The 23,370-nt window shown below is 40.0% G+C and overlaps 1 protein-coding gene across 1 annotated transcript in view; it reads right to left on the minus strand.

Moving 5' to 3' along the window:
- LOC130018620 (protein mono-ADP-ribosyltransferase PARP14-like) overlaps positions 1 to 23,370 on the minus strand; it is a 79,659-nt gene that overhangs the window by 49,421 nt on the left and 6,868 nt on the right. Inside the window, exons 2-4 of the mRNA XM_056109407.1 lie at positions 7,331 to 7,458; positions 6,033 to 6,066; positions 1,021 to 1,257 (exon numbers count right to left, since the gene is read on the minus strand). Coding sequence (XP_055965382.1) covers positions 1,021 to 1,257; positions 6,033 to 6,066; positions 7,331 to 7,458 — 399 coding nt within the window. The remainder of the gene's footprint in view (positions 1 to 1,020; positions 1,258 to 6,032; positions 6,067 to 7,330; positions 7,459 to 23,370) is intronic.

The following is a 23,370-nucleotide window of genomic DNA, read 5'->3' on the forward strand; positions in this document are numbered from 1 at the left end:
TATTTGTCAGAAATGCTTACAAATTTGAAATAAGAATATATCCAAGTTTTGAGACCTTATCATATCTCAGGTAGGTATTCACTTCATGAAAAATTTTCAAACACTATCTCACTTAATATCCACAGAAACTGGATTAGGAAGGTGTCAGTAGCCCCATTTTTACAGATAAAAATAGTAATAATAAAGGGCAGAAACTAAACATAGCACTTTGGACTATGACTCTGTAATTGGGCTATAAGTCATTCCACTGCCATGGACACTGCTCAGCCACGGCCTGAAATTAGAAAATGTTCCTGTCTCTGGAGAGGATTCTTTGAGTCTTATAAATTGCCGCAGACCCCCATAATGATCTAATGAGCATTCATTCTAGGCATGCTTAGATTACTCATCCTACATATGGAATATAACACTAGTGCTAAGGTTATTTATGGAAGAGGAGATAAGAGCAAAAGCTGTGGACAGGTACTACCTGGGTTCAAATCTAGTTAGCTTTTGCTTGCTTCTGGTTCCTCCATTATAAAATGGGGGAGAGGTAATCATAGTAACAATAATCTCAAAATATTAATGTGGTACATGGTTCACAGTAAACACTATATAAGTGGGGTTTTTCTGTTGTTGTTGTTATTGTCCAGTAAGTGATTTGGTGGCACAGATCAATATTTACTTCTCCCAGAGGTATATAGCACAAAAATAAATGATGGTAATTCAGTTAGAATCATTTAAATAACCTTAATATCTGTTTGAATGTATTCTTTCTCTTTCTCATACACACAGAATCTATTCTCTCTCTCTCTCTCTCATATACACACATCTACACAACTTACACAGTAAAGATTAATCAATTAACACAACATAAGTTTGTTCCAAAATTAAATCATTCTGTCTTCAATATTAAAAAGCAACTACACTGTTTGGAAGGTTTTTTAAAAATAAGCTGCTAAATGAGTGAAACTTTCTGATGCATTCAAACAAAATCCCAAGGTATGGTACAAAGAGAACTTGCAAAAGAAGTGATCTTACCTAAGTGTTTTTGAAAGGTCACCACAGCAACTTTAAAATCTTGTATTATTTCTATATGAAAGTCATCACTGGACAGGCCACTTACATTTTCCACTAATAACGTCAAAATTGTATCATTCACATTGTTCATGAGATTTTCAAACACAACCAAAGGAGAAAGAGGTTCTTTTGTGGTGTCTTCAGTATTTTCTGATCTTCTATTGTCAGAGTGGGTTGTATCCAATTCTCCTGTCACATCTGATTTTATGGACACAAAAAGTTAAATAGTCTTGGAGTGATAGCACAGCAGGTAGGGTGTTTGCCTTGCATGTGGCCAACCCAGGTTCAAGTCCCAGCAACCCATATGGACCCTGAGCACCGCCAGGAGTAATTCCTGAGTGCATGAGCCAGGAGTAACCCCTGTGCAGTGCTGGGGGTGACCCAAAAAGAAAAAAAAAAGAAAGTTAAATAGAGTTATATCCAATCATGAAGGCCTTAGCAAAATAAATTCTCAAAATACCTGCTGCTCTCTCCCTTTCAACTACTTGGGTAACTCAAAATCAGGTATTAAAAGGCTATTTATTCAATTTACTTAAAAATAAAAAATGTATTTGACTAATAATATTAAGTTCAACTTTATCACATATTTCTCTACATTGCCAAATGTAGAGAAAACTCCCTTATCTTTCTTATAGTCCCTGAAATATACTTTGGTCTTAGCACCATATCATTGAGCTCAAATTCTAAACATGTTTACTCATTCTTGTAGTTCTGGTACATCTTGCATAGTTGATAACTCCATGACTTTGTTTAATTAGAGACTTTCTGCTACAGTCATTGGAAGAAAAAGGATATTCCAATGATGGAATAACACAGCAAATTTACCTCTTAAATTCTGATAAGGACTAAGTTCTTAACAATGAAGAGAAGAAAGAATACTTGTAGTGAATGACTAAAGAATATACATTGAAGGTTAAATTCGGTGTTTTTATGTATCCATCAAAAACACTGAATAATAGTCACACGGCCAGGCTTGCTCTGTTACAAAGAAAATGGGAATCGATGGATCAGATTATCAAGACATCCAATGTGTCCTCTTACAATTCCTTATTTACATGTAATTGTTTTATAAATCCTTATAAGGGCAATGCAATCTGATTGGTTGTTCCATAATCACCACACACACCCTTATTTACAAAGATTATCAGTGCAATTTGCAAGGTACTATTTGCATATGGGCATATGTGATAATGCAAACCCTTATACAAGCATGTGTGATCAGATTGGTCATGCTACAATCATCAAAACAACCCTCATTTACGTAAGATTGATCTTTCCAACTGGATGACCAGGTAGGGTGTAACCAGACAGCAGAAATAACTAAGGGACTAAGTCCAAGGGTTTTTACACTGTGTGTGTGTGTGTGTGCCCATACATATAAAAATGGGTATAGATAAGAAGAGAGAAGAGGAAGTAAGAGGAGGAAAAAAGAAGAGAATAGGGGAGATGAGATGAAGAAGGAATTAATAAACATGGAGGAGAGGGAGAACAGGAAGAGAACAGAAGAAAAGAGTAGTGGGGAGGGGGTTGCTGTGGAGGACACAGGTTGTTATTGCTGCTGCAACTTCCACTGAAGAATCATCCTGCAGAGAGGTACCCTAATATGTTGTAAAATAAAGTGCTTTAATACCTAAAACATATGCCAATTGTCTTATTCTTAAATGCTGTCCACAGAATAGGGACTTAGTCAGATCCACTATAACATTTCCATTAGTGAGTTATACATCTGTATATGGCTAGTCCTTCATGATGCTAGTCTCTCAGTGAAGCATGATATATATGATATGATCTTTATATATTTTGAGCACCTATAATATATATCTCTCTATATATCTATATATCTGTATCTATATTTTTATTGGTTTGGGGCCACACCCAGTGTTGCTTAGGCTTGCTCCTTGCTATGCACTCAGGGGTCACTCCTGGTGGGCTTGGTGTTCCATATGTGATCTTGGGATCAAAACCAGGTTGGCCTCATGCAAGGCAAGCATCCTACCTCTGTTATCTTCATACTGAATCCCATAGCATTTATTTATTGACACACCAATTACATTCAAAGAACTGAAAGTGGAGAGGGGTCTACAAAAAATTAGGTAAGGAAATTACCAATATCCTTTGTTGTTTTGGGATCACACCCAGAAATACTCAGGGCTTTCTCTTGGCCCTGTGCTCAGTGGTTACTCCTGGCTCTGTGCTCATGGTGATGCCTAGGGGACCTTAATGTGGTGCCAGAGATAGAACTAAGGTCAGTTTTATGCAAGACAATTGCCTTAGCAATGTCATATCTCTCTGGTTCCTTAATAATATTCGAAAGGAACAACAGATGAAAAAAAGAAAAGAACTAATGTATGCAAAATTTTATTATAGCAAAAATAAAATTCCAGACTACATCACCCAGACATTCTTTAGTTAAATTTCCCTAGCCCAGGACACGTGGTACACGGAATATGCATTGAAAAAGTGAATTCTACTTTAAAGCCTGGATAATAAGAATCTCCTTTCCATAATCCTCCATTGTTACCTGCAGTAACATTGTAGATCACATAATCAGAGATAAGAATGTTAAAGGACGAAAGAAGCCTCGATTCAGTAACTGTGTTTGGCAGTCATATGCCCCCCTTCACTCACCCATAGTCATCTTCCCCATAGAACACGCTGACCTGTGACACAAGGATTGTTTGTTATGCACTTTGACAAATACTCCTGTTATGTGCTATGTAATACATCACAAAGACTTCAGTATATTTAAAACTAGTTAAGGATTAAATAATAATGTAAGAGAGTTATCAATGGGAAGTATAACAAACAAGAAAGACATATGTACTAGGGGTGATGCTAGAGTTTAGCCCTGACTCTGACCCTCTGATTGGTGACTCAGGCATGTATCTTTATTCTAAACATGGACTGGGGGTGGGGAAAAGGCTTATATGGAATATGTGAACCTGAAGAGCCTTTCCAGTTTTATAACCCATGACTCTTAGGGAATTTATCACAAGGATTTTGGTTAGCTCAAAGAGAATCACCAAAAATGCCAGAAGTCAATAAAGAGAACTAAAAAGGTTGGAAGTTTTCTCGTAAATGAAGAAGAAAGTGTCAGAGTAGATATTGAAGATATTAAGATATTAATTTAAGTACAGATAAATGAGGTAGATAGTACTGTGAACAATAGAAATACAAAGTGTTGAGATTTCATCCAACTACTTCAGACATGAGTGATATCTGAATGATACCTTTACAACCATTTTCAGGATTCTTTGTAGGACAACTTTTAACATTGCGACTCCTCCTGAACTCTGAAGAGAACCAACTAAAATACCTTAATTGACATCATCCAACTTCCTAGGTTGTTAGAAGTCAGGTCACTTGCAATTTGTTAGTAAGTGGGTCTAAATTTTCTAGGAAAATTAAAAGACCACTCATGGATTGGAGCTGAATTGCTGTTGAGAACACACTGGAGTTTTAAGCAAATCTGAAATAGGGCTAACAAGTTAGTTAAGGAAGGACTAGGGAAAAATTTCGAAAACTATAAGAAACTCATAAGTAAAGTAAAAGTAAAAGGCCCTCCCGTTGATCATCGATTTGCTCGAGCGGGCCCAGTAACGTCTCCATTGGAGACTATGTTGTTACTGTGTTTGGCATATTGAATACGTCACGGGAGCTTGCCAGGCTCTGCCGTGCGGGCGAGATACTCTCGGTAGCTTGCCGGGCTCTCTGATAGGGGCGTAGGAATCGAACTCGGGTCGGCCATGTTGGCTGCGTGCAAGGCAAACGCCCTACCGCTGTGCTATCGCTCCAGCCCAAGAAACTCATACTTGACTAAATTCTAAAAGCAGGAAGTGGTTCAGCTATAAATGTTAAAACACAAATACATATTAAAGTCAAACTTTAGCTTGATAGTATAGCACACAAAACATTTTTAGAAGAACGGATAAAGATTGGTGAAGGAATGATCATAAGTCTTGGAAATGGATAATGCAGTCCCATATCTGTTTTTTTTTTTAGTTTTGGACCACACCTTACTGTGCTCAGGAATTATTTATGACTCTTCTCTCATGGATCACTCCTGGAAGACTCAGAAGACAATATGGGGTTCTGGGGATAGAACCCAAGTCAGTCATGTGCAAGGCAAATGCTGTACTATGTCTCTGGCCCCTGCAATCCCATATCTAAAGAGTAAAAGATAGGGTTTCTCTACAGAGACAAGTTATTTTATATAACTCATGGGTTTGAAAAAACTACGCATACTTTATAATTTGACATTATATCCATGATAAGAAGAGACAATCTATATTTACATATATTGTTGCTTGTTGAGGAAAGACAGTTATCATCCTCATACTATTTTTCAAAAAGAGAAAACAGCGAAGTCTAAATATGTTCTAAAAACAATTTATATTTTGGAGGGAAATACTTACAAAAATTTGTAGGAATTCCAATCCCTAAGCTGAATATGTGCATTCCTTTTTCTGCCTCACATTCAGCATGTTTCTTCTCCATTATAAAAGAAACTTAACTACAGAGGAAAGCACCCTTCACACCTGCTCTCAGAAAGTCACTTAATCTCAAAGAATATCAACTGTTGTTTTATGTCTTCGTTTACCCAGGTTCAGTTCCCAGCATCCCATATGGTCCCTCGAGCACCACCAGGAGTAATTCCTGAGTGTATGAGCCAGGAGTAAACCCTGTGCAGCACCGGGTGTGACCCAAAAAGGAAAAAAAAAGATTGTTTTTTTCTATCTCCAGAAACATGTTATTTTCTCCTCAATCGCAAATCCAGAAAAACTCCTCAATGGCAATACTATTCTCTTTCTGCTGACCTAAACCCCACTTGCTCCAGGGAAAACCCCAGTGTTAGCACCCTGCAAGGCATGCTGTGTATAAATGGTATAGTCCAAGATGTGTTGGAAGAGGGGGAAGAACTACACAATGTCACCTTGAATAAAAGTGAAACTTTCTGGTGAAGAAGACGTTACCTGGTTGTTTGACCCGGTCTTTGGACTTGGATTCCTGAAACCCAAACACAAAAGTTGCAATATTAAATCATGAATACTATCTTTTCATGAAAAATGTTCCTGATACATATTTAGAATTTTGTAGCTCTAGAATATGAAATGAACTGTTCTGGCAGTGATGCTATTTATCTTACCTCTACTTGCATCTGGCATATACTTGCTGATCTAAAGTCACTAGTACAAATGAATAACAGAAACCCAAGTGGTTTGGTTATTGGTTAAGATCTAAATTAGAAAAAATAGTTGAGATAGTCTCATATGCCAAGGTATCGAAAATCAGATGGGCTGGTCACGTAATGAGATTTAAAGACGACCGTTGGACTAGAGCTGTTACTGATTGGATTCCACGGGATGTCAAGAGACCGCGTGGCCGCCCACCTACCAGATGGTCAGACTTCTTTGTCAAGGTCATGAACGATCGGTTTGAGGCCCTCCATGTTCCCGGAGCGAAGAGATGCCATTGGGCTACACTAGCACGCGACAGGGACAAATGGAGACGTTACTGGCGCCCGCTCGAGCAAATCGACGACTAACGGGAAGTTAAGTGATTAAGTGATTAAGCTGAGATAGCACAGCAGTAGGGCGTTTGCCTTGCACGCAGCCAACATGGCCGACCCGAGTTCGATTCCTCCGCCCCTCTAGGAGAGCCCGGCAAGCTACCGAGAGTATCTCGCCCGCATGGCAGAGCCTGGTAAGCTACCCGTGACGTATTGATATGCCAAACACAGTAACAACAAAATCTCCAATGGAGACGTTACTGGGACCGCTGGCTCGAGCAAACAGTCTTATTCCACTTAACATTTACTAAGTGTTTATAATTAAAAATCACCAAGTCTTATGTTTTACCTTGAGGTCTTCTAATTTAATCTTTAAATCAACCCAATAATCCAATAAGACTGATATTATTACTATACAAGTTTACAAATTCATACTTACAAGCAGTATAAATCACTACCCTCTCTGAATGATGTAAGAGGGAAACAAAGTTAGGTTAGAAAGCACTTAGATAAAGCAGATCCTGAGTTTTATATTTCAAATAACCATTATTGTACACTGAACTTGATTTTTCTAAAAGTATCTAATATTAAAGAAAGAGTTACCTTTCATTCATTATTACAAATATCTACCCCAACACAACCTTTCCTTTCTCCATGACTGTTAGTTGCATTTATCACTCCAGATTATACTTCATATAACACTCTATTTTTCTCGATGGATTCTATCCCAAATACCTTGAGAACTCCTAGACTTTTTCTTACCTTTGTTATAATTTGCCCCTCATTATAGACTTCATCTGCTACTGTAGGTAACTTGAGAGTTAGCTTGAATGGTCCATTTCCTGGCCATGCCAACTCATGGTTTTGTCTCTCCAGAACTTTCTGCCGAACTGAAATTTTAAAAAAAAGTGCAGACAAGTGGGTAAAAAAATTGTCGTATGTACACACAATGGAAAGCTACTCACTACATAGATAAGAGAAAGGGTGAAATCTTACAGTTTGAAGCAACTTGAATGAAACTGAAGGGTGTCATGCTAAATGAAGTGAGTAAGAAAGAAAAAGACAAAAGCTTCGTGATCTTGCTCCTATGTGGAATATAAGGGAGCAGTGTAGACCTCATGACTCGCATATGTGAGGTCCTGGGTTTTATTCCCAGAACTAAATGCCCCCATCCCAAACACAACTAGTGTTCTCTGGAGTGGAACTTGAACATTTCTGAGAATGGAGTGGCCATGAAAACATCACTAGGTATGGTTCTGGGGTATAGCCTTGGATAAAGTCTACCTTGCATGCAAATGTTTAGATAGAGATCTTGGTGGCTTTACTATTGGAAACTCCTACTGTTACAAATAAGTATGTGATCTTGAGGCAAAGCACCTAGGTGTGTATGAACTTGACAAGAGTGAGTGGTCCCTGGCAAGCATCACAACTAAAGATGAGAAAACATTTCAGGTGAGCCCTATATGAGTACCACAGAAGCCCCTGAGGGCTCAAATTTGAGGGAGGGATAGAAACATTCTCATGAAAACAGTAGGTGAAGAAATTTGTTGCATTTAACATTTAAATTTAAAGTGCAAAGAAACAAATGAAAAAAGGCAAAACTGAAATATAGAAAAATAATTTCTTTAAATGTTAGGGATTGGTTGGGCTGGAGCGATAGTACAGTGGGTAGGGTATCTACCTTGCATGCAGTTGACTTGGGTTTGATTCCTGGGATCCCATATGGTCCCCAGAGCTGACAGGAGTAATTTCTGAGCACAGAACCAGGAGTAACTCCTGGGAGTCACCAGGTGTGACCCAAAAACAAACAAACAAAATGTTGGGGATTGGAATCTTATATTAAAAGGAATAGGATTGCTGAATGAATCAAGAATCCAAATCTAAGATTCTACTGATTACAAGAGACACACTTGAATTCTCACAATAATAAAGGTTCAGAGTTAAAGGCTGGAAGGATGTATCATGGAATATTCTTCAGGGTAGAAATTATTATACATAATTCAAGTGCCAATAAAACCACCAAAATAGAAGTCATATCAAATATATTTTCACACGACAATGCATGAAGGTAAGAATAAAAAGTAAGTTGAGGGGATAGAAATATAGCACAGTGGCGGGGGGCTTGATTGCACAAACCAACTTTGTTTTATCCCCAGCACCCCATATGCTCCTCCAAGTCCCACAAGGAGTGATTCTTAAGCACAGAGCCAAGAGTAAACCCTGAGCAATGTAAAGTGTGACCCAACACTCCCCCCACCGGAAAAAGGTGAAAGTTGGGAAAAGCTCCAACATCTGAAACAGGACAACATATTGTTGAATAACTACTGGATGAAAGAGAAAATAAAAGATAAAATTAAAAGATTTCTTGAAATGAGTAAGAAAGAAGGCACAAACTATCAGAACCTATGGTACACAATAAAAACAGTATTAAGGGAAACATTCTTGACAATTTAGGCTATGAAAATAGATGCAAAATTGCTAAACAAAAAATGAAACAAATCCAACAATATATCAAAAGGAGTCAATGTCACAATCAACTGGAATTTATTCCAGGGATGAAAGAGACTTTAATACATGCAGATCAATTTATATAATGCATTACATAGACAAAAGGTAAGATTAAAATATTATTATTATCTTAGTCGATGCATAGGAAGATTTTAAGAAGATTCAATATCCGTTAATGATAAAAATAATAACGCTCAAAAGAATAGTTATTAAAAGTGCATTTATCAAGACTGTAACATGATTTATAACAAACCCACAGTTAGCACCATACACAATGGTGAATAACTGAAAGTCTTCTCCCAGAGATCAGGCACAAGGCAAAGATATCCACATTTTCTTCAATTCTTCTATATAGCTTTTGAAATCCTCATCACAACAATTAGCAAGAAAAACAAATGAATAAGATCTAAATTGGAAAAGAAGTAAAAATGTCATTATTTTCAAATGACATGATAATATACATTGAAGACTACTGAAAATGTCTTAGAAAAATAAACCAAAATAGCAAGGTAGAAATTACAAAATCAGGGGCTGGAGTGACAGCACAGCGGATAGGGCATTTGCCTTGCACATAGCCAACCTGGGTCCCAGCATCCCATATGGTACCCCAAGCACAGTCAGGAATAATTCCTAACTGCATGAGCCAGGAGTAACTCCTGTGCATTGCTGGGTGTGACCCAAAAAGCAAAAAAAAAATACAAAATCAATGCACAAAAATTTCTATATACCAATGCACTAGAAAAGAAATAAAAGACTCCATAAAAAGTGTCTAAAAAACAGTAAATAGCTGTGAAAATAGCTGTGAATCAACTTAACAAAGATATAACTTAAAAAATTATAACTTGAAAATTTGAAAAAGTCATTGAAAGTAAAATAACACCAGGAAATGCAAAAATATCACCATGTTTGACTGGAAAAATTAACATATCAAAATCATCATCCATATAAAACCATTATATAGATTCAATGTAATATTTACTAAAATTCAAAGGACATTCTTCAAGAACTTATATAATAAACTCTAATAAAATATGTATGGAATAATAAAACTCAAGCCATTCTTAGAAAAAAAGAAGGTGGAAGGTATTGCATTTCATCATCACTTATTATTAGGGAAATGCAAGCCAAAAAGACAGTGAGATATCATCTCATACCATGAGAATGACATATATCAAAAAAGACTGAAAATTACCAGCGTTTTCACAGGAATGAAGTGAACTTTATTCACTGTTGGTAAGATGTTGTATAATTCAGACTTTATAGAATACAATGTGGAGGGATAGTCAAAATGTGAAAACTAGAATTCCCAACTGAAAAAGAGATTCTACTTCTTGGCATATAACTTCAAAACTTTAATTTTAAAAAAATGTGAAGCTATGTTCACTGCAGCACGAACTGAATACTTAGCTGTGGACAACCCAAATGTCAAGAGATAGGTAAATGGATAAAGATGTTGTGTGCTTACACAATGGAACACTAAGTACACATTAGAAAAGACAAAATCGAGCTGATCATTGCAATTTGGATGATATTTGGAAGAGTAACATGCTAAGTGAAACAAAACAGAGGGAGGAGAACAAATAGCAAATTAACTCTTTCTTCTGTAGTATATGAAGAAACAAAACATGAAAATAGATAGTATCAATGATAACATATATCATACCCAGGGACATCCTGGGGCATCACTGCCTGCCTCCCCCCACCCCCGCATCTAAACCCAAGCAGCGAGAAGTGACCCTAATGGGCAGACTTATATCCAAAATCATGAAATAACTCCCCTAATGCCCAGGCTGGTGGGTAACAGAAGGTTCACAATTAGGTGTCAGAATACTTCCACAGCAACCCTGTTATCTAAGCAGAAGTAACTAGATTTACCCCTGCTTGTCAATTGAAATGCCCACTCAGGGACATGAGAATAGTAAGAATAACATGTCATAACAGAAGTCTCTTAAAACAGTAAATCAGATCAATGTAAAATAACAAATTGTATCAATTCTCAGATACTGGGAATTTAAAGCTGAACTAACAGCACTCACACACATGCACACAAAATCAAAGATTAATGGGTAGACAAAGGAAATCATCTGCAATTCCAATTCCAGACAGGGGAAATCCAGGAAAATCTTTAAGTTCAACAAAAATCTCAAGCCTCATAGAGGAGGGCCTTAAATCAATACTTATGTAATGGCAATGGAAATCAAACAAGCACTAGAAGAGAAATTCAATCATCTCAAGGAAGTATTGATTAAGAGTGTCAAAGAGTCCATATAAAATGAACTGAAGGAGTTGAGGAAAATAATAGCAAGCCACAGTAGCAGAATTTACCTGGCAAAGAGGAGAACCACATCAGTGACACTGAAGGCAAGATACTAATCATCAGCAATGATGAAGTTTCAAAGAAAAGAGAAACCAGTAGAGGATAATGTAAGATTCTTGACTTTTTTTTCTTTTTGGGTCACATCCGGCTATGCACAGTGGTTACTCCTGGCTCTTCACTCAGGAATTACTCCTGGCGGTGCTCGGGAGACCATATGGGATTCTGGGAATCGAACCCAGGTCAGCCGTGTACAAGGCAAATGCCCTACCCGCTGTGCTATCGCTCCAGCCCTGATTATTGACTTTATGTTGTGATTGGGAAACACCCGGCGATTCTCAGGGGTTACTGGTAACTTCTATGTTCAGGGGACCATATGGGATGCTAGGGATCAAACCCCGGTTACGTATGCAAGGCAATCACCCTCTCTACTATACTATAGCTCTGGCCCTAAGATTCTTGATGGATAACAGCAAGAATACTCCACAACTTATGGGAACACCAGAAGGAGAGGAGAATATAGAAGAATTACTGGTGGAAGAATAACTAAGTACCTTCCCAGGTTATGGAGGGAAGTTTTTGCATAGTTTGAAGAGACTCATATAATACAAAAAAAGGAAACTAAAACAAAAAGTCACCAAGAAACAATTGTCAATTGTCACTGTCTTCCCATTGTTCATCGATTTGCTCGAGCGGGCCCAGTAACGTCTCCATCATGAGACTTGTTACTGTGTTTGGCATATTGAATACATCACAGGTAGCTTGCCAGGTTCTGCCATGCAGGCGAGATACTCTCGGTAGCTTGCCAGGCTCTCCGAGAGGGGCGGAGGAATCAAACTTGCGTTGGCCATGTTGGCTGCGTGCAAGGCAAATGCACTACTGCTGTGCTGTTGCTCCAGCCCCACCAAGAAACATTGTTATTAAAATGGTAAAACCAAAAGACAGAAATAGACTGCTTGAAGTATCAAGAAAGAAGAAAAACCTCAAATACAAGGGAAAAACCACAAGAATCACAACAGATCTCCCATATGATTCTCACGCAAGCAAGAAAAAAGTAGAATGATATATTCAAAGCACTGAACAAAAAAATATTTCTACCAAAACAAAGAATTTTTATCACAGATTACTTTAATAATGAGGAGGAGAGAGTAATTTTTTAATGGAACATTTGGAGTCTCAGAACAAGGACATGTTTCAACAACGGGATATTCCAAACATAATCAAGACCCATTGGTTCAAAATGTCCTGGGATCCAGCCCACTTCTTTAAATAAATAAATAAAAATAAAATGCTTTTCCAGGAAAAGAAGATCTTTCTACCTAGACTACACTACTCTGAAAACCTCTCATTTAGATTTGAAGGAGCAATAAAAACCTTTTCAGACAAACACTACCTGGCAAAATTTCAACAAGTAAAACAATCCTGCAAAAACTACTAAAAGGCCCCTTTATAACTCAAATGGACTTTTACAAAAATAACTAAACCACACACACACACACAGACACATGCACACAAACACGCACAACAAAAATTGCAAAATAGACATATACTATCAATAATTTCTTTGAGTATCAATGGACTAAGTGACTCCTATAAAATGACAAAAAGACTTAGAGTAGTTGAACAGATCAGGAAGAAAATCTGTTCGCTGCTTACAGGAAACACACAAACTCACAAGTTACATAAAGGCTTAGAGTGAAAGGATGTAAAACAATCACACAAGCTATTGGTAGACAGAAAAAAAGCTAGGATGGTTGTACTTATATCAGACCTAATAGCATTCAACCTAAAGAAAGTAATTAGTAAAGAGTAAAGAGACAGATGGACAGATGGACACTACTTACTAGTTAAGGTAACAGTAGAACAAGAAGTACTAGTGCATATCAACATATATGACCAAATGAATGGCCAGCAAATTTTACAAAGCTTCTGTTCACAAACCTAACGAAATGCATTGACAGAAACACAATAGTAATGGGAGACTTCAACACCCCACCTTTAGCACTAGACAGATCAACCAGACAAAATATCAGCAAACATACAAGGGCTCTAAATGAAGAACTAGAAAAACTATAATTAATGGATATATACAGCAAATATCCCCTCAAAACCAAGTACATATTATTCATTAGTGAACATGAAATGTTCTCCAGGATAGATCACCTACTAGGACATAATTCAAAAACATAAATTTATAGATATAGAAATTATATAAAGTACCCTCTCAGATAAAAATGCTATGAAAGTAGAAATCAATCAAGGAAGAAACAGAAAGATTCTGTGAAGTCAGAAAGGAGTGATAGTACGGTGGGTAGGGTATTTGCCTTGCATGCAACCGACCCAGATTCAATCCCGGGCATCCTATATGTTCCCCCAAGAACTGCTAGGAGTAATTCCTAAGTGCCGAGCCAGGAGTAATCCTTGAGTATCTCCGGGTATGACCCAAAAATTCAAAAAATAAAATAAAACATTTTTAAAAGATTCTATGAAATTAATGAGAATGGAAGTACAAGCTATCAGTATCTATGGGCTACAACAAAAGCTGTTCTAAGAGGGGAAATTCATGAAGTGCAGGCAGATATTAAGTTGGTTTTCTAAAGATAATAAAGAGGATAGACAAACATTTAGATTGTATCACAAAGAAAAAGAGAGAGAATGTTTAAATAAACTGGATCAGAGATGGAAAAGGAGGAATTACAACAGATCTTTCAGGAAACCAAGGTACTATGAGAGGTTACTATGGACAGCTTTATACTGTCAAGCTGGGCGTCATGGAAAAAAAAGAACATATTCTTAGAATCATGTAATCTCCCCAAATTGGATGAGGATGAAGTAGAAAGCTTGAACAGTTATATCACAAGTAAAGAAAATGAAACAATAATAAAACGTCTTCCCAATAACAAAAGTCCTGGTCCAGATGGGGTTTACAGGTGAGTTGTATCAAGCCTAAGAGAATACTTACTGCTGAAACTCCTTTAGCTCTTTCAAAATATTGAAGAAACAGAATTTTTTCCTAATACCTACTAGAAAACTTACATTAATTTCATATCAATACCCCAATAAATATAGATGCAAAAATTCTCAACAAAATCTTAATAAACTGAATTCAACAGCACAGTAAATGAATCATACACCCCGATCTAGTGAATTCATCCCAAGGATGCAAAGATAGTTCAACATATTCAAATGAATTAACAAAATACAGCACACAAGGATATGGTGCCGCCAGCAGGTGAATCTGTACCTGTGAGGTTAGTGCATCAGGAGCCTGATGGCGCCTTCAGACTTCCAGATACCTCAAAGTTGCTGCTGTGCCTTTGGCCAGACCCCAAAATTTGGGGCCAAGTTTACCAAGAAAATAAAGGTAAAAGGTAAAGGCCCTCCCGTTGATCGTCGATTTGCTCGAGCGGGCCCAGTAACGTCTCCATTGGAGACTTTGTTGTTACTGTGTCTGGCATATCGAATACTCTCAGTAGCTTGCCGGGCTCTCCGAGAGGGGCGGAGGAATCGAACTCGGGTCGGCCATGTTGGCCGCTTATAAGGCGAACGCCCTACCCGTTGTGCTATCGCTCCAGCCCAAGAAAATAAACGGCCAAAAGTTAGGTATGTGGGAGACACACCCACAAACCACCTCTGGCTCAGCTATATAATTGGAGGCATGTTCTCTCTGGTTCCTGATTGAACTCCTTAACGGCCATGATCCCAGAGACTCAGAAACAAATCTCGAAACCCAATGGCTTTTGGCAGAAATGTGTCCAGTCCCTGCAGTGGGTTGCAGGTGCTGGGCCACCTCAGGTGGGAATAGGTTTTGTGCCTTGGCCTGTTCCCCCTTGCGGCCCGGGGGCCACCACCCTCCAGAGGCCACTGGACAGTCAGGTTTGGGCCTGCAGTGACGAGACACGCAGGGCCTCATGGAATGGGGGTGGAGCCAGCCCTTTCCTCCCCCGTCCCAACAAGACTCCTAGGTGTCTCCCACGAACGGCCTCTCTGACTCCTGATCAAGCTGCTTAATGGCCATGATCCCAGAGACTCAGAAACAAATCTTGAAACCCAGCGGCTTTTAGCAGAAATGCGTCTGGACCCCACAGAAGGTTACAGTCACCAGGCCACCCCGGGGGTGAAAGGGTGCTGTCCATCTGCCTGCTCCCCCTTGGGGGCTCGATAGCTGCCTTCTGCCAGAGGTCACTGGACAGTCAGGTTTGGGCCCGCAGTGATGAGACACGTGGGGGCTCACGGGATGAGGGTGGAACAGGCCCTTTCCTCCCCGTCCCAACAAAACCCCGGGTCGCCGTCCACAAACAGCCTCTCTGGCTCCTGATCAAGCTGCTTAACAGCCATGATCACAGAGACTCAGGAACAAATCTCGAAACCCAGCAGGTTATGGCAGAAATCCCTCCAGATTTAGGTAAAGGTAAAGGCCCTCCCGTTGATCGTCGATTTGCTCGAGCGGGCCCAGTAACGTCTCCATTGGAGACTTTGTTGTTACTGTGTTTGGCATATCAAATACTCTCGGTAGCTTGCCGGGCTCTCCGAGAGGGGCGGAGGAATCGAACTCGCGGTCGGCCATGTTGGTCACTTGTAAGGCGAACGCCCTACCCGCTGTGCTATTAATTGTTAATATTTCAGAATTTCAAAATCGCGTAGCCACTACTGCAGTCATGCAACATCATATGTTATTCATAGCCAGCAATAGAAAACAAATTGTTTGCTGTTGCCTTTTCAGCAGATCTGAGTGTTGGGGTAAAATCTCAAATAATATGGTGGGTCTGGTGTCAAAATACTGAATGTAATCAAAGTAGAGAGAGAGTAATGTGGAAATCATCTGCTCCACAGATAGGGGGAGGGTGTGGAATGGGAGTATGCTGGGGTTTTTGGGGGTGGAGAATGGGCATTAGTGAAGGTGCGAGTATTTTATTGTATGACTGAGACTTAAACCCAAAAGCTTTGTAACTGCTCTCACGGTGATCCAATAAATAAAATTGAAAAAGAAAATACAGCACACAAGAAAGATAAGCAATAGCCCAGAGGTAAGGCGTTTGCCTTGCACGCAGCCAATAATGGCTGACTCGAGTTCAATTCCTCCGCTCCTCTTGGAGAGACCAGCAAGCTACTGAGAGTATCTCACCCGCATGACAGAGCCTGGCAAGCTACCTGTGACGTACTCGATATGTCAAACACAGTAACAACAAGTCTCTTGATGGAGACGTTACTGGGCCCGCTCAAGCAAATCGATGAACAACGGGAGGACCGTGACCATGACCGTATCAATCAATACAGAGAAAACTTTGACAAGATCCAGCATTCATTCATTAAATAACCCCTAACAAAATAAGCATGAAAGGAACTTTCCTCAATGTATTAAGAGCTATTTATAACAAGCTCACAGACAATATCATTCTTTTTATAATGTAGGAGTACTATTTATTCAGCCATTGATTAAACTGATTGAATTGTACATGAACTCCACATTACTTTTTTAATTCTGAATGTTAATTTTATTTTATTATTTTATTTTTCCCCTTTTTTGATTCACTGTGAAATACAGTTACAAAGGTTTCATGTTTGAGCTTCAATTATTATTCACACATACCTTCACCAGTACATATTTTCCACCACCAAAATCCCCAGTATTCCCCCCCTCCCCACCCTGTTCCAACCTTTCCCCACTCTGTGTGGTAGACAATTTCCCCCATACTTTCTCTCTACTTTGGTAACATTCGATATTTCAACAACAGTCTCACCATCACTCAAAACTGTGAAAAGGCAATGCTTGACGAATTGTTTGGTATTGCTTGTTATGGAAAGAATATAATGTTCAGGAAATTCTGTGGCACTCTCTTCTGGAACTTTAGTTTAAAGTCTCTGGGTCTTAACTGTTGATAAGATTACATGGCGCTGGGAGCAGTTTGTTGGTATGACTGCCAACCTACTGGAAAACTGGGGCATTGGGAGGAGGAGACCCAGTACTGATCCGAGTGGGCTTGGAGATCTCAGTCACGGGTTCCTGCATACCTGGGTTTTCCTGCCGGTCTGCTCTTGGATGAGGTTCATCCTGTCTTGGATGAGGCTTGTCCTCTCTTGGGTGAGGCTCATGTGAGCCTGTGGAGTGTGGCCTTGGGCATGGCAGTGGTTAGGTTCTGGAGGTTTTGGGCTTCTGGGGTTCTGTTTGGAGTGAGGAGGAAGACTCAACCTGCCCCCTCCAAGGTTCCCTGGTGAAGACAGCTTGGCGCGGGGTCAGGACATTCTGTGGTGCTCTCTTCCAGGAGTTTTAGTTTATAGTTTCTGGGTCTTGGCCATTGATCACATTGATTACATGGCGCAGTGGGGGCGGGTGGGGGAAGGATGGAAGGGGCAGTTTGTGGGTGTGACTGCCAAGCTACTGAAAAACTGGAGACCTGGGAGTAGGAGGACCAGTCCCGATCCAAGTGGGCCTGGAGATCTCAGTCAAGGGTTCCCACCTACCCCCACGCTACAGACACTAACTGCATCTTTTGATCTCTTTTGAGATTTATGGGCCTCTGAAATAAGGCCAATAAATGAGCTTGTGTAGCTGGGCCGGAGGTGGTTTGTGGGTGTGTCTCCAACATACCTAGCTTTTGGCTGTTTAATTTCTTGGTAAATTTGGCTCCAAGTTGTTGGGGTGTGGCCAAAGGCACAGCAGCAATTTGGGGGTATCTTTTTTTTTTTTTCCCTTTATTTTATTTTATTTTTTTTTAAAGTTGTAGATTTACAATTTTTTGTGCTTTGGTTTCAATTATACAACGATCAGATACCCATCCCTCCACCAGTGCCCATTTTCCACCACCATGGATAATATCCCTCCCACCCCCAACCCCCATCTCCCCGTCTCTGTGGCAGGGCAATCCCCTGTGTTCTCTCTCTCCTTTTGGGTGTTGTGGTCTGCAAAAGAGGCATTGAGTGGCAAACATGTTCAGTCCATAGTCTACTTTCGACATGCATCTCCCCTCCTGGGAGGATCCTCCAAACATCCTTTATTTGGTGCTCCCTTCTCTATCTGAATAGCCCTTTCCTCTAGGATACCCGGCTGGCCTCTAAGTTATGGAGTAATCCTCCTGGTGCTGATCTCAGCTATTCTTGGGTATTAATCTCATACTTTGTTACTTTATATCCAATTTGGGGGTATCTTGAAGTCTGAAGGCACCATCAGGCTGCTGATGCACTCGCCCCACGATACAGGTTCACCTGCTGGCGGCACCATTTCCCCAGGCCAATATCATTCTTAACACTGAAAACATTCCTACTTAGATGCAAGATAAGAATGTCCACTCTCTCCACTTTTATGTACCATAGTATTGGAAGTCCTAACAACAGTAATCAGGCAAGAAAAAAAATCTTAAAGTAACAAAATAGGAGACTAACATCTAAGAATAGTCGGAATAAGTACCAGGAGGTTCACTCCAAGGCTTGAAGGCCAGCTGCACATGCTAGGGGAAAGGGCAGATCAGACAGAGAAGGGAACACCAAGTAAAGGGTGTTGGAAGGATCCTCCCAGGATGGGAGATGCATGCAGAAAGTAGACTATAGACAGAACATGATTGCCACTCAATGCCTCTTTTGCAAACCTCAGCAACCAAAAGATAGAGAGAACAAAAGGGAATGCCCTAACACAGAGGAGGGATGGGATGGAGGGGATGGGAGGAGTGGGAAAGTTACTGGGATCATTGGGGGTGGATAATGGGCACTGGTGGAGGGATGGGTACTCGATCACTGTATAATTGGAACCCAAGCACAAAACTTGTAAGGTCAACAACTGTGCCTCATGGGCTGGAGTGATAGCACAGCGGGTAGGGCGTCCGCCTTACAAGCGGCCAACATGGCCGACCCGAGTTCGATTCCTCCGCCCCTCTCGGAGAGCCCGGCAAGCTACCGAGAGTATTCGATATGCCAAACACAGTAACAACAAAGTCTCCAATGGAGACGTTACTGGGCCCGCTCGAGCAAATCGACGGTGTTTAACTAACAAAAAAAATTTAAAAAAAGAAAAAAAATGAAAGGGATCCAAATTGGAGAATAATTAAATTATCGCTCTTTGTAGATGACACTATAATATATAGAAAACCTTAAAAAGCTCAAAACAAAGCTAGAAGCAATAAATCACTACAGAAAAGTGACTAGCTACAAAATGAACACATAAAATTGGTTACATTCTTATATACAAGTAGTGAATCAGAGGAGAAAGAGATAAAGAGCCTATTTCAATTAAAATAGTGTCCAAAAAGTCTAATATCTAGAATCAACCTAACAAAAGAGGTGTGAGATCTATACCACGACAACTTAAAATCACTCAAGAAAGAGATATGAGATCTAAGGAAATAGAAAAATATTTCATGTTCATAATAAGAATTAATATTTTTAAAAATGACCATCCTATCTAAACTATTATAAAAATTCAACTCAATTCCCATCCAAATTCAGATGACATTCTTTAAGGAGTTAGAACAGTCAATAATAAAGTTTGTATGGAATCATTAACAAAATTACCCTTACTAGCCAAATTCATACTGAAAAGTTAGAAACTGGGAGGTATCTCTCATTACCTAACTTAAAACTATATTTGAAAGCAATGTTAATCAAAACAGCATGATACTGAAATAAGGACAGACCCCATACCAATGGGTCAGAATAGAAAGTCAATGACAAAACGTCATGTATATAGACTCAGCCAATTTTTGACAAAGGAACTGAGAGTACAAAATGGAGTAAAGACAGCCTCTTCAACTAATGGTGCTGGGAGATAATCACGTGCGAAAACTTAAAGCTGCATCCAGAGTTCTTACCTTACTTTGATCCACTTGGAACAGACAAAATGCATTCAAAGTAGATCAAAAATCTGGAAATTGGACCAGAATATATAAAGTACATTGAGAAAAATTTGGAAGAACATTCCAAGATTTGGACCTCAAATGTGTCTTAAATGATATGGTGCTATCAGCATAGGCAGTAGAATAGAAAATAAACAAATAGGACTACATAAAATTAATATTTTATGCGGTGTAAAAATTAACACTGACTACAAAATCAACACCCAAAGTCCATAACTTTATTATATACAAATAATGAAAGAGAAGAAAGAGACATTAAAAAACAATCCTATTCACAATAGTGCTTCAGAAAATCAAGGACCTTAAAATCAGCTTAACTAAAGAGATGAAGGACCAATACAAAGAAAATGACAAAACACTACTTCAAGAAATAAGAGAGGACACTAGGAAAGGAGACACATCCCCTGCTCATGGACAGGGAGGATTAACATTATCAAAATGGCAATACTCCACAAAGTACTAACTCCAGAAGATGGGTTGCATCACCTTCCCCAACTTCAAGCTGTACTACAAAACAGTAGTAATTAAAACAGCATGGTATTGGGCTAGAAATAGACCCCACAGACCAATGGAACAGAGTTGAATATTCTGTCACAGTAGCAAGAATGTGAAGTGGACCAAGGAAAGCCTCTTCAACAAGTCGTGCTAGGAAAACTGGACAGCTTACCAGCAAAATAAATAAATAAATAAATAAATAAAATAAAACTCTGACCTCTGTCTAACACCAGGCATAAAAGTCAGATCAAAGTGGATTAAGGATCGTGGGTATGGTGCCGTCAGTAGGTCAATCTGTACCTGTGAGGTTAGTGCATCAGCAGCCTGATGGCAACGTTCGACTTTCAGATACCCCAAAATTGCTGCTGTGCCTTTAACCAGACCCCAAAAACTTGGGGCAAAGTTTACCAAGAAAGTAAATGGCCAAAAGTTAAGTATGTGGGAGACACACCCACAAACCACCTCTGGCTCAGCTATATAATTGGAGGCATGGCCTCTCTGGTTCCTGATCGAACTGTTTAATGGCCATGATCCCAGAGACTCAGAGCGAATCTTGGAACCCAAAGGCTTTTGGCAGAAATGCGTCCTGTTACTGCAGTAGGTTACTGGCGCTGGGCCACTCCAGATGGGAATAGGTTTTGTGCCTTGGCCTGTTCCCCCTGGCGGCCTGGTGACCACCATCCTCCACAGGCCACTGGACAGTCAGGTTTGGGCCTGCAGTGATGAGACACACGGGGCCTCACCACATGGGGTGGAGTCGACTCTTTCTCCCCATCCCAAAGAGACCCTGAGTCGCCACCTACAAACTACCTCTCTGGCTCCTGATCAAGCTGATTAATGGCCATGATACTGGAGACTCAGAAACAAACCTTGAAACCCAGCTGCTTTTGGCAGAAATGCATCTGGACTGCACACAAGGTGGCCGCCGGCTCAGAGCTTATTAGAAAACCAGGTATGAGCCTGCAGTGACAGGGCAACTGCAGTCTCATGGGAAGGGGGGCTGTACTGGCTCATCCTTCACGTCCTACTGAGGTCACGAGTTGCCCCCCACAAGCGGCTCTCTGGCACAGCTAAGGCTCCAAAGGCAAAAGGACTTAATCCAGAACCTGGAAGCTTGAGGTAGAAAAGTGAATGGACCGTGTGTTAAACTACGACACCATGCCGCCCTGGGAGGGAAAGGGTGTTGCTCCCTTCTGCCTTTTTCCCCCCGACAGCAAGGTGGCCGCCACCTCAGAGCTTATTGAAAAGCCATGTATAAACCAGCTGTGAAGGGGCAACTGCAGTTTCATGGGAAGGGGAACAGTACCAGCTCGTCCTTCATGCCCTACCGAGGTCAAGAGTTGCCCCCCACAAGCGGCTCTCTGGCACGGCCATGGCTCCAGAGGCAAAAGGACTTAGTCCAGAGCCCAGCAGCTTGCAGAAGAAAAGTGAATGGACCATACATTAAACTACAGCGCCATGCCCAGGAGGGAAAGGGGGCTGCTCCCTTCTGCCTTTTCCCCCCTGGCAGCAAAGTGGCCACCACCTCAGAGCTTATAGGAAAGCCAGGTATGAGCTGGCAGTGACGGGGCAACTGCAGTCTCATGGGAAGGGGTGTGGTACCAGTACGTCCTCCATGCCCTACCGAGGTCATGAGTTACCCCCCACGAGCAGCTTTCTGGCACGGCCATAACACCAGACACACAGAAACCAATCTCGTAATTATCTGGCTCTTTGCAGAAATCCAAAATCGTGGCCACGTGACATTATATGATTCTCATAACCAGCTATAGAAAACAAAATATTTCACAATGCCTTTTCAGCAATTCTGATTGTTTGGGGGGGAATTCTAAACAATAATGGTGCATCTTTTGTCGAGATAATGAATGTAATCAATGTAGAGAAGAGGTAAGTAGAAATTATCTGCCTCACAGGCATTTGGAGGGGTGGGGATTATACTGAGGTTCTTGGTGGTAAAAAATGAGTACTGATGAAAGGAAAGGTGTTTGATCATTGTATGACCGAGACTTAAACCTGAAAGCTTAGTAACTTTTCCCACAGTGATTCAATAAATAAATATAAAAAGAAAAAAATAAAATTAAAAAAATTAAGGTGGAGTTCATGCCCAATTCAATCAGCTAATCAGTGGCTGAATAAATAGCAGTACTCCTACAAAAAAAGTGGATTAAATATCTCAATATTAGATCTGAATCCATAAGGCACATGGAGGAAAATGTAGGCAGAACCCTCCAGGACATTGAAGCTAAAAGCATTTTTAAGTATGAAACACGACTGACCAAGCAAGTGAAAACAAACATAAACAAATGGCACTACATTAAACTAAGAAGCTTCTGCACCTCAAAAGAAACAGTGACCAAACTACAGAGACAGCCCAAAGAATGAGAAAAAATATTTACCCAATACCCATTTGATATAGGGTTAATATCCAGGATATATACAAGACACTAGTAGAATGGTATAAGGAAAAAGCCTCAGTTCAATCAAAAAATGGGGAGAAGAAATGAAAAAAAGCTTCCTCAAAAAAATACAAATGACCAAAAGGCACAAATAAAAATGCTGTACATCCCTAATCATAAGCAACATGCAAATCAAAACAATGAGACGTCATCGCACACAACAGAGACTGGCACACATCCAAAAGA

Source organism: Sorex fumeus, unplaced genomic scaffold (assembly GCF_029834395.1).
Source record: "Sorex fumeus unplaced genomic scaffold, SorFum_2.1 ptg000265l, whole genome shotgun sequence".
Classification (NCBI taxonomy): domain Eukaryota; kingdom Metazoa; phylum Chordata; class Mammalia; order Eulipotyphla; family Soricidae; genus Sorex; species Sorex fumeus.